Source organism: Macaca thibetana, chromosome 9 (genome assembly GCF_024542745.1).
Source record: "Macaca thibetana thibetana isolate TM-01 chromosome 9, ASM2454274v1, whole genome shotgun sequence".
Taxonomy (NCBI): domain Eukaryota; kingdom Metazoa; phylum Chordata; class Mammalia; order Primates; family Cercopithecidae; genus Macaca; species Macaca thibetana.
In genome coordinates this window covers 16,888,171-16,903,714 of record NC_065586.1, presented here as the reverse complement: position 1 = coordinate 16,903,714, position 15,544 = coordinate 16,888,171, and the positions used below count along the sequence as shown (strand labels likewise).

The window sequence follows — 15,544 nt, the reverse complement described above, 5'->3', positions numbered from 1 at the left end:
GTCTTAGATTCATGTAGCTCTGCAAGCTCTTATTGATCTCCTAGAAAGGCTGCTTGTAGCTCAGTGTGAGAGCAGGAAGAGGGAAGTCCGTTTAGCAGCAGCAGCTGGCCCCTGGAGATTCCTGACCTCTGCTTCCAGCATCCTCTACTCAGCTCATTGGAATGTCTGCCTTGTGAGAATCAGCAAGGAGCAGCTCAAAGCAAGCCGACCATGGTCCGGGTCCTGCCTCTCATTTGGAGGAAACACAAACGAGGGCTAACAGAGCCTGGTACCAAAAAGAAAAAGCAAAAGCAATGTGATTAGTAACTTCTGAAGCTTTTTGTGGCTATCTAGGATAAAGAAAGAAAAGTCTGATGTGATCCGGAAAAAAAAAAAAAAAAAATCCCTGTGTTCCCACCCAAAGCTGCAGTGTCTGTTGTTGTTCCATTATTTGACAATAAAATGCAGGATGGAACAGGGCAGATACCTAACGCAGCATCCTCTTTTGTTTTATTTTTGTAATACACCACCCATGATGTGTTTCCTTTTAAAACACTGATCGTTTCCAAAGCAGAGCAAACAGACACAGGAATAATAGAATTCGGTGTTTCAAAGAGATGATGGAAACAATTCTTCTTTAAATATTTACTGTTTTACAAATAAATCCAAGACAGAAACCAGTCTCTCTCTCTCCCCTCCTCTTCCTCTCTCCCTGTCTCTCTTTTCCTCTCTCTCTCCCTGTCTTTCTGTCCCTCTTTCTTTCCCTCTTCCTCTCTCTCCCTTTCTTCTTTCCCTCTCTCTCCCCCTCTGTCTCTCCTTCTTTCTCTCCCCTTCTGTCTCTCCTTCTCTCTCTCTCTCCCTCCTTCTCTTCTTATCTTTCCCTCTCTTTCTTTGTTCCTCTCTCTCCCTGTCCCTTTCTCTCTCTCTCTCTTTTTCTTTCTTTCTCTCTCTCCTCCCTCTATCCCTCTCTCTCTCACTCTTTCTTCCCTCCCTCCTTCACTCCCCACCACAGGAATTTTTGTTTCCATCTGATACTTGAGGATGATCTTTTTCAAACGTTTGTCTTGTGACTTGCATTTGTTAACATGCTTAGCTTCTTTGCATCCTGGTGCGGGTGCTGTAGTAACAACCAAATGCTGAGCCAGTGTTTTGCATCTGCAAGACGAAGGAAGAGTTGAGTTGAAGCCACAGCTCTCAATCTGTGGACACGGGTTTGGTTTGGCTTGGTTCCCATTTCAGCTCAGACTCTCCTTAAATGTTTATTTGTAAAAGTAAAATGAGCATCTTGGATTTCTTCTCATATCAACATTTCCAGGAATCTTGGAGTCAGTGCTTGCAAGAACTGCAAATTTTTAGAGTTTATAGTATCTTGTAAAACATGAAGACTGAGTGGGAGAGTGTAGAACAAAGAAATAGGGGTGAACACATCGTGACATGAGATGTGGGGTTGTAAATTGAACTAACTATTGAATTTCCAAGGAACATAACTGGAAAAAAATCACTGACAAAGGAAACTGATGCTTCCTCCTTCCCCAGCCCCAAGAAAAGATGCTGTAATGAGTAATATCTTTGCTTTCCTTCCGCACTCACATTTATGACTGTAACAGCTTGTATAATTTCCTGAGGGATTTCCCTCCCTATCACTTAATGTTTCCTCTATTTTGGGGAAGTTCATATTCCAAAGCGGGAATTTCATTAGCAGCTACACTGCCATATTATAGCATATGAAAATACCTCATGGACTCTTGATCCTCCAAATGGACTTTGCACCTCCATGTCAATTCTCTCTCCTGTGCCCTAAATGTCTTCTCCTTCACCACATTTTTGCACCCTGTTAAGCTCAAAGGCAATCCAGGGCTTGAGACGTATGTTACCATCTGGAGTTAAAAATGTAGCAAAGTGGGACTGGCACAGTGGCTCGTGCCTGTAATCCCAGCACTTTGAAAGGCTGAGGTGGGTGGATCATTTGAGGTCAAGAGTTCAAGACCAGCCTGGCCAACATGGTGAGACCCTGTCTCTACTAAAAATACAAAATTTAGCTGGACGTACTGTTGTGTGCCTGTAATCCCAGCTACTTCGGAGGCTGAGGCATGAGAATTGATTGAACCTGGAAGACAGAGACTGCAGTAGCGGAGATTGCGCCACTACACTCCATCCTGGGCTACAGAGTAAGACTCTGTCTCAAACAAACAAAAAAGTAAAAAGGGTCCAGGTGAGAAAGAGGCCACACTAGACCAGAGAATGGCGGTTGGACCAGAGAAGGACAAGGAGGAGATTCATATCTGAATCCCGGAATTGAATCAAGTTTATGTGGCAACGATAGAAGTTCTGGGTTTATTTATTGACCCCAGACACTGTGCTCTTTGTTACCCATTCTGCTAAGTGAGCCATGCTGGGAATCCCATGCACGTTCAGTGGAATGGAATGCAAGACAGATGCCAACCACTCGGAAAGCTGCGGGAGCCCAATACAAGACTTTCTCAAGTGCTACTGAGGATGCTTGATTGCAGGTCGAGATACAAAGGAGGAGGGACTCCCACCCTATTTCCAGAGCTGCCATGGTCATCTTTCTTGGAGACTGTGACTATCTCACTTAGCTTCACAGAATCATGGTCTCTCAATATTCTAACTGAATGAATACAACTTGATTTCACCTTTTCTCTAGGTTTAATCATAATTGGTCAGTTGTCAGACAGATGGGGTTTGTATATTGGCTCTGCCCTACAAAGCCTGTGATTGGGCAAGTCAAGTATGTTTTCGGAGGCTCACAGTTTTCCCTGCTGCAAAGTGGAACTGTAAGAATTGAATGTAAACAAATGTATTGAAAGTACCTATCAGTGTCTGGTTCAGATAAGTGTTAGCTGCTATTCCTAATTTTTCTATTACAATGACTCCTGCTTCTATTACTATTAACGCTATGTTAAAGATCTTAAGTAATCTTTAAAAAAAATTTTCTCCCTGAGCAAGATGAAACTTAGTAAACGAGAAGATAAAAAATCCAGTAGAAAAAAAATTCTCACTTCCTACTTTCCAACAATCTCGGGGAATATATTCGTGTTTCTTTGTTTTTTGGGTTTTTTTTAGAAATAAAAATACAGATATTACTGAGGAAGCTACAATTCATTTTTCCCCATCAGTCATGAGGAGTGCAAATGATGACTGACATTTCAGTCAGGTGGTCACGAGTCATTTAATCACTCCAGGGTTTTGATTACAGCAGAGAGGGGCAGCCGCTGAAGCACTCTGCATCACGTCCATGTCAGTCACGTGATCTTTAGTTCTTAAGCAAAGCATTCGTAATTACTGGTCTTTATTTCGTGCAATTTAAAAATGTATGCTCAGCTTTACTTTTGTATTTGATGTTACATTTTAGAAGTGCACACTGTGCACTGGCAGTTGTTTTGAGACTGAATGGAAGGAAGACACAAATATAAGGCAGGGGAAATTTCAGGCTGTCATAGTGGCCTAGGCAAGATGTAATGAGGCCCCACACCAAGACACTAGAGAGGGATGTGGGTGAAGTAGAGGGAAGGAGCCAAGCCATACATCGACAGAGAGATGGCAGAACATGCTTATCCATTACATGTAGCAGGGATGGGGGGTTCCCAAAATGGTCTGGCCATTGGGTACATGCTTCTGGCATTTACTGAGGCAAGAAATGTAAGTAAAGGAGAAATGAGAGGGATGGGCAGAGGGCTTCAGTTTGAGACACTGATTTTCAGCATTTGTGGAACATACAAGAGATGATGTCTACGATACAGTTGGCTATATGAGCCTAGGGCTTAAGAGGGAGGACTGGGGTACAGTTATAGATATTTAGGCAATGAACAGATGCTTTGGAGATCTTAAAACAGAAGCCACGTCCATTAAACTTGATACATTCCTGGCAGCAGCAAGAGGCTAGATTAACTGGCATTAGTAGCCATCTGGCTTGGGTACTGCGGTGTTCTTACATGAATAGTGCCCTTTCATGTCTGTATGTAATCGCTTATGCGTCTGAGTGATGAAACACTAAAGCACTTTTAATATAGATTTTATTTTTAAACCTTACATGCTCCTCGTATTAAATTTGTAGAATACAGAAAAGAAGAAATAAGAAATTAATGCCATCCTTAGTATTAGAATATAGATACAAACTATTGAAATTTTGGTTTATTTCCCTCACAAACACACACATACAAATATATACACTCACTCATGTACACACAAACATGCATAGTTAAGATAATATTATATATAATTTTATATCCTGCCTTTTTCACTTCATATTATTTGAATAGTTTTTAAAATAGTTTCTTTGGCTAGTCAATCAAATGGACGTGCTGTAATTCAGTTAGCCACAGGTTTATTATTGACCATTTGGATTATTAATGGGTTTTTTCTTTTCTTGTTATAACCATGTTATGAGGACTATCTTTATATGTGAATCTTAGTACATTTCCTATTATTTCCTTTATATAGCTTTTCTTTTCTTTATTGAACATTCTACTATGAAATATTTTAAGTAGGTAGAGAAATACAGACTACATAATGCATACAAAATATATAACGTACTGAACTTCTCCCTGTCCAGACTGGCCAAATCTTCATATTTTGCCACATTTGCTTCAAGTTCTTTTGTTTTCTCCCAAACAGAAACGGACTGTTCAAGACACAGGTGAAGTCCCACGTGCTCCTATCATTGATCCTATGCCCTGTTCCCTGTCCCAGAGGAAACTGCTAATGAGATTTCTGGTTTATGATTCCCATAATGGTTTTTATAGTTTTTTCATTATATGTGTATATCCATACACACTATGAAATATTATTTTGCATATTTTAAGACTTTATGTACGTCATGTAACACACTACATATCCTTCTTCAACTTGCACTCTTCACTCATTGTACTGTTTTTCACATTTTCTACCTTGTAATGCATACAGACCTAATGCATTCTTTTGGTCACTACACATTCCATTTGATGTGTGCACCACAAGTCATTTGCCCATTCTCCTGTTAATGAACATTTAAGTTGCTTGCAATATTTTTCCTTAGCAACTTTTTGTACCGAATTTTCTTGTAGCAATATCTGTGTATAATGACATAAGACTTTCTCTAGTGTAAACCACCTGCAGAAGTGGAATTGCTAGCTTTGAACTTTTCTGTATGTCATTAAATTTCATTAGAAATTTATATATGAGGCCGGGCACAGTGGCTCATGCCTGGAATCCCAGCACTTTGGGAGGCTGAGGTGGATGGATTGCTTGAGGTCGGGAGTTTGAAAACAGCCTGGCCAACATGGAGAAACCCTGTCTCTACTGAAAATACAAAAAATCAGCTGGGTGTGGTGGCGTGCACCTGTAATCCCAGCTACTCGGGAGGCTGAGGCAGGAGAATCACTTGAACCTGGAAGGTGGAGGTGGCAGTGAGCTGAGATTGCACCACTGTACTCCAACCTGGGTGACAGAGCAAGACCAAGACTCTGTCTCAAAAAAAAAAAAAAAGAAAAGAAAAGAAAAGAAAAATGTATATATGAGAATTTCTGTAATGAAATGAGAAAAACTTACCTTCATACTTGTAATCATAGTTTCCACAAAACTTTCAATACATTGTCTTATTTGATCTTTACAATAACCTTATGGGGCAGCAAGGGGAGATCACCTACCCTCAGTTTTAGATGAGGTGTCTGAGGTAGTTACTGCAAAGAGCAGTACAGCATGTGACTTGAATGCATCACTGGACAGCCTCATTCTTCAGAAGCCTTTCTTCATTCTTTCCTCAACTCTTCTTCATTCCACACCCGCAGACTTACCCCAGAACTTACCGGCTTAAGACAACAACATTTACAGTTTCCGTGGGTCAGGAAGCCAGATGCCACTCACCTGCGTGCTTCCTGGCTCACTCACCTGAATGTACACAGGGTTCAGTTCCTTGCAGGCTGTTGGCTGAGGCCTCCCTTGACTCCCTGCCATGCAGGCCTCTCCACACAGTATCTCAGAACATGGCACCTTGCTCGCCAGGGCAATCAATAGAGAGGGCAAGAGAGAGTCCAACAAGACAGAAATTACTAGCAAGAGGGAAGGCACCGTCTTTTCTCACCTCATTATGGAGGTGACAGACTATCACTTCCGTTGTTTTCTATTAATTAGAACAAATCACGAGGTCTATCCCATACCCCAGGGAGATTACACAGAGGCATGAATACCAGGACGTGGGGATGACTGAGAGCCAGGTCAGAAGTTGCCTACCATCCCCCACCCCTACAATCTCCAGTTGGAAAATTTTCATTTATTATTTCTCCCACTCCTACTTACCCATATTTCTAGACAACGCCCCCACCTCTTGGTTCTCTTTTCTTTTTTGCCTCCATAACTTTCTAATTCCCTACTTAATTTCTTACACAGCAATTTAGCTCCCACTTTGTCTTACTTTAATAGTAGAGGCTAACATCTACCACATGCTTACTACATGCCAGTAAGCATTTATATCTTTTGGTATTTATATCTTTTAACTTGTTCTTATGAACAGTATGGGCTATATATTCATTTTAATCTCATTTTGCAGATTAAGAAACTTAGCAACAGATGAGGAAGCAAAGAGAGGGGGGCAACTTGTCCCCAACAATGTAAAATAACATCTCCCCTGCTATATTCATGTTCTGAGAGCCTATGGAGGTATTTTACTCAATACAGACTGCTTTTCCCTCTAAAAGGAATCCTGCCACCAACTTTTAAATAATGCAACATACTTTTAAATAATGCTTATTTATACAACAAAGGTATGTATGAGAAGTAAAAAGTTCCCTTACTTGGCTTCTTTATTTTCCCACATTACCATTCTTTAGAACTCTGATCACAGGCCTCCAGAACTAGGAATGTCACCAGGAAGAGTTTCCGTCTCTCACTTGAATGGTTTTCCTCCTGTGTTACTTGACATGTGACAAAGGTAACATGTGACATGTTACCTTTAGAAATGATGGACATTTATGCAAATCTCCTCAAAGTATTGAAGCATCAAGTATGAAAATTAAGACCAAGCACTGTGGTTCATGCCTATAATCCCCTCACTTTGGGAGGCTGAGGTAGGAGGATCGCTTGAGCCAGGAGTTCCAGACCACACTAGACAACACAGCAAAATCCCCTCTCTACAAAACGTTTAAAAATTAGCCAGGTGTGGTGGTGCACACCTGTAGTCCCAGCTATTTGGGAGGCTGAGGTGGGAGGATCCCTTGAGCCCAGGAAGTCAAGGCTGCAGTGAGTTATCACTGGTCTTACCCTGTCACCCAGGCTGGCATACAGTGTATGTAGACAGGGTAAGACCCTGACTACAAACATAATAATTATAATAATAATTAAAAGAAATTTCGTAAATGTTTGGCTTGGTTCTCACTTCTGGCTAGAGCTGAGGATGTGGAGGGGACTTGATAGCGCCATAATATATCATGTGTTCAGAATACTCTGGGCCTTGGGGATGGATCCGATGTCCTCTGCCCACCTTCTGCCTCTGCCTTCTCTCACCCTGCTGGTGAAGGGTCCCTGGGAGCAGAGTGCATGGCATTGGCTGTTCCCTGTGGTGGGGCCCCTTCATTCGCCTTCAGACCTGGCATATAGGAAGCCTGCCCAGAAAGCAGCCAAGCTGACCTCCGTCCCGCTGGGAATAGCCTCTTACCCACAATTGTGTCTACTATGTGTTTATACCATTGACTCCATGAGGGCAAGGACAGCTTTTTCTTAACTCTGGGCTTTCCTCAACCCTAGTCCTCAATTTTTAGAGACCAGCAACTGTCATACATATTCATTTATTCATTTGTTCATCAAACATTTATTGCCTGTTAAGTGCCAGGTTCTGTACTTTTAAAAAAGTCTCCTATTTTTATATAATAAAGTTAAGCTTTTTGTTTTTGTGGGTTTTTTTCCGTTTGTTTTGTTTTGAGATGGAGTCTTATTCTGTCACCCAGGCTGGAGTGCAGTGGCACCATCTCCATTCACCGTAGCCTCTGCTTCCCGGGTTCGAGCAATTCTTGTGCCTCAGTCTCCCGGGTAGCTGGGATTACGAGTACACGTCACTATGCCTGGCTAATTTTTGTATTTTTAGTGGAGATGGGGTTTCACATGTTGGCCAGACTGGTCTCAAACTTCTGACCTCAGGTGATCCACCTGCCTCGGCCTCCTAAAGTGCTGGGATTACAGGCATGAGCCTCTGCGCCCTGCCTGATGTGTATTTTGAATATGTGTGCTAGTATCTTGACATTTTATACAATTCTGGATATTTTACAAAAAGACTGGTCAACTTTTCTATAGAAATTAAATGACCACTCCACTAGATCTGCCTCTGTTTTAAGAGCTTCTATAGTTGGAATTCTCCTGGGGACAGTGGCCACTTTTTATCTGTGGCTTCAACTTCAATTTTTTATTTTATTACTATCATCTAGAAATGAAGTAGTTGAGATGTACAAAGTTTTATTTTGTTTATATATTGCCCTGACTTTTACCACTTAAGTAATGATCAGAAAATCAATGCTGAGGCCTAGCAAACTCTTGGCAGTAGACTTAAGTAAGAATTATATGTTATATTAATATATGTGTATCCAATAGTAATATCATTTGCTAGTTTTGCCTTGGGAACTAAATGGAAGTTAAGGGGAAATTCATATTGATAATTTTTATGACTTTAGAATTATAAATCAATGGGAACAAGGTTTCTCATATTTTCTTCTTTGAAGTGCTTTTCTTGTGTAATTTTATACATTGAAACTTTAAATGTGAGAATTTTTTTTTTTTTGAGATGGAGTTTCACTCTTGTTGTCCAGGCTGAAGTGCAATGGCACTATCTCGGCTCACCACAACCTCCGTCTCCCAGGTTCAAGCGATTTTCCTGCCTCAGCCTCCTGAGTAGCTGGGATTACAGGCATGTGCCATGACACCTGGCTAATTTTGTAATTTTAGTAGAGACGGGGCTTCTCCATGTTGATCAGGCTGGTCTTGAACTCCCAACTTCAGGTGATCTGCCCACCTCAGCTTCCCAAAGTGCTGGGATTACAGGCGTGAACCACTGCACCAAGCCTGAGAATATTGATTTGATATTATAAGTGTTAAAAACACTCAAGTAAAAGAATTTATATTTCAAACTCTGTTAAAAATATTCTCCCTCCTTGATAGCCTGAGGTTTTAAAATTTCATAAAATGACAATTAGGTACATAAAACATAATAACTATCATGCTGTGGTTTGAATGTGTCCCCTTCCAAAGTTCATGTGCTGGAAGCTTAATGCCCAATGCCACAGTGGCAGGACGTATGGCCTTTGGGAGGTGTTCAGGTACTGAAAGCCTTGCCATCATAGATGGATTAATGTTGCTATAAAAAGGGCTTGCAAGAGTAGGTTCTCTCTCTTCTGCACTTCTGCCACTTGACTACATGATGTTCCTCCCCGCAAGAGGATGCACCATTCAAGGTACCATCCTGAAGCAGAGAGACCCGGCTCTAACTTGCTGGCATCTTGTTCTTGGACTTCCCAGCCTTCAGAACTGTGAGAAATAAATTTCTGCTCTTTATAAATCACCTGGCCTCAGGTATTCTATAGCATCAAAAAGAAGCAGACTGAGGTGTGTCATGAGCATTTTAAAGAGAAGTAAACATGGTAAATCTAGAATTTGGAGAGAGAAGACTCTGCTACTCATTAGTGATGTGAGCTTGGATGAGTTACTAGCTTTCATTGAATGAGACAGTAGTTTAATAGCTTACACACTTGCCTCCTTGTCTTTATTTTTATAGAAAATCACATAGGTTAGGATGTTTGTGATGGAGCTTATAAAATTATAACCTGCTCATCACATTTGGGGTGTCATTGGTATATAATTTCAATCTCAGGACTCATGGAAACCTTCTTTTATTTGAGATGGAGTCTCACTATGTCACCCATGCTGGAGTTCAGTGGTGCAGTCGCGGCTCACTGCAACCTCGCCTCCTGGGTTCAAGCAAATCTCATGCCTCAGCCTCCTGAGTAGCTGGGATTACAGGCACCCACACCATGCCTGGCTAAGTTTTTTTTTTTTTTTTTTTTTTGTATTTTTGGTAGAGACAGGGTTTTGTCATGTTGGCCAGGCTGGTCTCAAGAAAACCTTCTATTTTTGATCCGTTCCTTATGAAGTATTACTTCAGCCAGATGAAATTTAGCAGAGGTCTTGTAATTCCAGGACCTCAGGGGTTAGGGGTAGGGGAAATAGCTGCAAAGTCTCTAAAGCTTCTAGATGTGCTCCTTTCAAAGGATCCCCAAGGAAATGGGGCATTCGGGTGATTTTCGGAAGATTTCAGCCGTAATGTTTTAGTTTACTTTTGTTCCCCTTATTTCCTCCTGTCCCTTGAGAGGATTCCAACCACTCAGACTAAAAACAAGGACTTTGAAAGGGAAGAAACAATATGTACTTACTCCTTGGACCTTTGAATTTGGGAGAAAATTTTTCAAAAACCAGAAAGTCTTGTTTTGTGAGTCCATGGACTTGCAAAATCTTAGAGAGTTTTTTCTTTCTTTTCTTTCTTTCTTTTTTTTTTTTTTTTTTTTTTTTTTTTTTGAGAAGGAGAAGCCTATAAACACCATAGAACGCATTGTTTCACTAGTTTAAAAAAGTAAGAAATGCTAGACACTTAGGTTGATTCCATATTTTGGCTATTGTGAGTAGTGCTTCAGTTAACATGGAAATGCAGATATATTCAACATACTTATTTAATTTCTTTTGTCTGTTTAACCCCAGAGTGGGACTGTTGGATCATATGGTAGTTCTATTTTTGATTTTTTGAGAAACCTCCATACTGTTTTTCATAATGGCTGTATCAATTTACATTCCCATCAGTAGTGTATAAATGTTCCCTTTTCCCCACATCCACACCAGCCCTTGTTATTTTCTAATTGGGATAAAGTGATGTTTCACTGTGGCTTTGATTTGGATTTCACTGGTGATTAGTGATGTTGAGCATTTTTTCATTTACCTGTTGGTCATTTGTATGTCTTCTTTTGAAGACAAACAGACTTATCAATGGATGAATGGATTTTTAAAATGTGATATATATAAACAATGGAATAGTACTTAGCTATAGAAATGAATACAATCCTGTCATTTGTGGCATCATGGATGAGCCCGAAGGACTTTATTTTAATGGAAATAAGCCAGGCACAGAGAGACAAATATTGCATGGTCTCACTCATTTGTGCAGTGTAAAAATGCTGATCTCGCAGAAGTACAGAGTAGAATAGTGGTTACCAGAGGCTGGGGACAGTAGCGGGGAGGAAATTATGGGGAGATATTTGTCAAAGGTACACAATTAGAGTTAGGTAAGAGGAATAAGTTCTGATGTTCTGTAACACAGTAGGGCATCCACAGTAAACAATATTATGGCTTATAAATATTATACTGTGTTAAAAGTAACTAGAAGAGAGGATTCTTAATGGTCTCACCACAAATAAATGATAAATGTTTGAACTGATAGACATGCTGAATACCATGATTTGATAATTACACAATGTATATGTGTATTGAAACATCACATTATACCTCATACATATGTTCGATTATTATGCATCACTTAAAACCAAAATAAAAAATAAATATAAACTATATATATTCACAAAATTGAATATTAAACTTTTATAAAAATGAAAAAATGCTATTCTAAACAAATAAATGAATAAATTATCTTGAGAGAAGTAAATAGTCTGTTCCTTAATATTCAATTTGTATATTCTCCATACTCTATAACCACAGACGTTCTAAGAAGGTATTCATTATTCTTTGATATTAAAACTAAGAAAGTATTAATAGAACATTACTTAAAGCTTATGATGCTGTACCTATAACCATAGGACAGCATAAAACCAAGTATAGAGACAATAAAGACTTGAATTAAATCAATGGTGGTGATATTTGAGAGTAGACTCAAGTGTGAATGTAGTAAGAGTTTTCGTAGTGATGGTTTACATGTCATTTTGTCTACTGTTTACAGTGTTCAGCGTGATAAAAGGAAGCATTCATACTAGATTGGAAACTATAATTTGAATTGGTTAAGAAAATGGAATTTAGTTTTTAATCAATCTTTGTTGAATGAAAATCAGTCATCAGGTTTCATTTATTGGAGATATATATATATAGAGAGAGTTAAATTTTGAACATTAAATAATAAAAAAGAAAAGGTTTGCTGCTCCAGAACAGACCCACATTTGTTTTAAATTTTTTATTGTAAAAGCTTTAGCTCCTCAGAAAGTTAAAAATCCTATTGATATTTGATTCATGGGCTTGTATAAGCCAAACTGAGAATATCCTGCCCATCATACCTGTGGCTAAAGAGAACATACAGAATCATATCTGTGGCTAAACAGAACACTGATTATAATCATCAGCAGATTTTTAAAGTCACTTGAGAGTACCTTCCTTCCATTGAATCTCTGATCTTTCTATTTTTTTCCCCAAGATTTTCTTATGAAATATAAGTGGCAATTTGTTTTGAATGAAACGGCCATATTTTACCTTCATGCTTTCAGTCTCACTCTGAGGGTTGGCAGGTTGATGCATGCATCCTGCTCAGTTGATACCTTGCACTGAACAAGAGGAAAGGGTTTCAGTTCTGGACTCTGGAATCTAGTGGTCTGATTCAGCATGACCTGCTCCCTCTTAGGAATTGTGTGACTTGGACCCGTTACTTAAGTTCTCTGTGCATCTGTTGTCCTGTTCTTAAAAATGGAAAGAAATTGAGGATAAAATGGGACAGTGTATGTGAAGGGCTGAATCCAGTTCCTGGCACATGGTAAGCACCTAATGAATGGGAGTTATTATTAATCATCCATGCGAAGGAACTCATTTCCCCCTGATTTACACATAAGAGTATCCAAAAATTCATCTAGACACTGAGTTCCAAGCAAATTAGTAAGCTTCAACTTCAACAAATCAATACAGAGATTTCAGGTGTATGAGATGTAGATTCCATTTCATTACATGCATGGAGGGTCAGCTAGGTCTCAGCATGGCCCTAGGCAAGACGAGACCAATAGTTAAAAGGAGAGAGGTAATTTTCTTTTCTTTTTTTTTGAGATGGAGTCTTGCTCTCTGTTGCCTAGGCTTCAGAGCAGTGGTACAGTCTAGGCTCACTACAACCTCCATCCTGGGTTCAAGCAATTCTCCTGCCTCAGGCTCCCAGGTAGCTTTGACTACAGGTGTGCTAATTTTTGTATTTTTTATTAGAGACAGGGTTTCACCACATTGGCCAGGCTGGTCTTGAACTCCTGACCTCAGGTGATCCACCCGCCTCAGCCTCCCAAAGTGCTGGGATTATAGGCATGAGCCACCATGCCTGGCCAAAAAGAGAGAGAGGTAATTTTCTAAATCAGCCTCATATAGCCTCTATCATTTGAAAAGAATTCTACTATTTCTTTTCTCTTAAGCATTACCCTATCACGAACCCTAAGCAGAACAAACAGATCTAACAAATGTCGGGATTCTGACAACAAATGCTCATCACTCATCATTATTTCTCATCTGTTTTCTCATGTGTCTATTCTTGCATCACACATTTCCAGCACATGTTGTGGGCATGGCCTTTGAGGTGACTACACAGGGGTTGGGGAGGAAGGGGAATGTGGAAGGGATGGCATTTATGAAGTTATCAAGAGATCTAATAGTGGCTCTGACCGAGAAACTCCTGCCGAAATTCATGTCAGCATCCCTAGAAATGACCAAAGACTCAAACATTCCCATGGAACTGTGAGACAAGACAAAAGAATAAAGCCAGTTTCCCCAGACCCAGCAAACGTGGGATTTTCCACTAGCACATCGGCATGCAGGCAGTTCATGGAATACAGGCCTTCTAGATGTGAATCTGAAGCTCTGAACCACTGTTTGCCCTGTCACCTTTCTTGTAGGCATACGATGGCTCAAGCTCCACAATGTCCCGCCTTGCCAGGACGTGTGGAAGGGAGCGGCTGGCTAACCCCATCGTGTCCTCAGGAAACAGCCTCTTCGTGAGATTTCTATCTGGCCTTTCCAGACAGAACAGAGGCTTCCGAGCTCAATTCAGGCAAGGCAAGTACCCTGCGGTTTCCCAAGCACAAGAGAAATCTTCAGTGCTCTGTTTGGTGCAACAGTGAAATGAGACCTGTGCTCAGAAATTGATCACAGCCTTCTACTTAACATGTAAAAAATTAAATAGAACAAAAGAACTGTGACTTACATTTATCCCAACTCCTGATGCTTGAAACCTCCTTCTCTGACTTCCTTTGGACCTGCATCTCTAACAAGTTTTCAGAATAATACTGTTTAAAAGTGCTTTTAAGACTAGAAACAGTATAGAAAAGCTTTTATCCAAATTCACTGATCTAGCACTACCCAAGGCTTTACACTACAATGGGATACACTGCTATCAATTACGAGACTTGCTTGTAATGTAATCAGATTCCAGCCCCCGGAAGCAGTGGTTTCCCTCATTCCTGAGTCCTGCCATTGTCCAACTGAGGAGTCACTGTTGTTTTCCATTTATTTTTCTTTGTTCCCTCCCTTCCTCCCCCGCTACCCTCCTCTTCCTTTTCCTCTCCTTCCCTTCCTTTTCCCCCCTCTCTTTCCCTCCCCTTCCCTTTCTTTCCACAGGGTCTCACTCTGTCACCCAGGCTGGAGTGCAGTGGTGCAATCAGCACTCACTGAAGCCTCAACCTCCCAGGCTTAGGCAATCCTCCCACCTCAGCCTCCCAAGTAGCTGGGACTATAGGTGCACCCCCATACCTGGCTGTTTTTTTTTTTTTAGAGATGGGATCTTGCTCTGTTGCCCAGGCTGGTCTCAAACTTCTGGCCTCAAGTGACTCTCCTGTCTTAGCCTCCCAAAGTGCTAGAATTACAGGCATGAGCCACTGCACCTGGCCATTGTTTTTGTTCTTAAATCACCACTTCTCCAAGACCTTTTTATCCATTGCCTTTCATCTGCTCATTCTGAGAGATGAACCCCTTATCCCATCAGAGATGACTTGTATTCAGATGATTCAGAACATTCATTACAAATACATTTAGTCTGTGTAGTCGTTATGTCTATCTTAGTCAACTCACTTATATTCTGTAGTAAAGAGCTCTGGATAGGGACAGTGCCTGGATCGAGGTCTCCCAAATACATACCATAGACCTTTAGACTTTGGAGCAAGACAGACCATATTCTTGTTGATTTTAAAGAAAAACTAGTTTCCTAATAGTTCTTTTGCATGTTATTATTCACTTGTATGTTGTTTCATAGTAAAAAGTCCCTGCTAGCTTTCATCTGGACTATGACAACCTCCTCAAAGTCACCCACCCTTACCCCATCTCTCTCCAAAGTCACCTGTAAACGCCCTGCTCTGATCATGCCCTTGGAATGTTCAGTGTGTGTCCTGTCTCCACCTGGCTGGAGAATGAAGCTCAAGCTCCTGCAGATGTTAACCAAGGGCCCCAGAACCGCCCTGACCTCTCTCCAGCGTCAGTCACCCACATCCCTCGGGCACCCCACGCTCCAGCTGAGCCTGTACAGATGCAGTCCTTACCCTCCTCTGTGTCTGCTCAGGCGGTCCCCTCCCTGGCCTCCCTTTTC

General features: G+C 40.7%; 1 protein-coding gene across 1 annotated transcript in view; it reads left to right on the top strand.

Moving 5' to 3' along the window:
• Positions 1-15,544, top strand: part of CUBN (cubilin) — a 315,954-nt gene that overhangs the window by 166,510 nt on the left and 133,900 nt on the right. Inside the window, exon 32 of the mRNA XM_050805391.1 lies at positions 13,863-14,022. Coding sequence (XP_050661348.1) covers positions 13,863-14,022 — 160 coding nt within the window. The remainder of the gene's footprint in view (positions 1-13,862; positions 14,023-15,544) is intronic.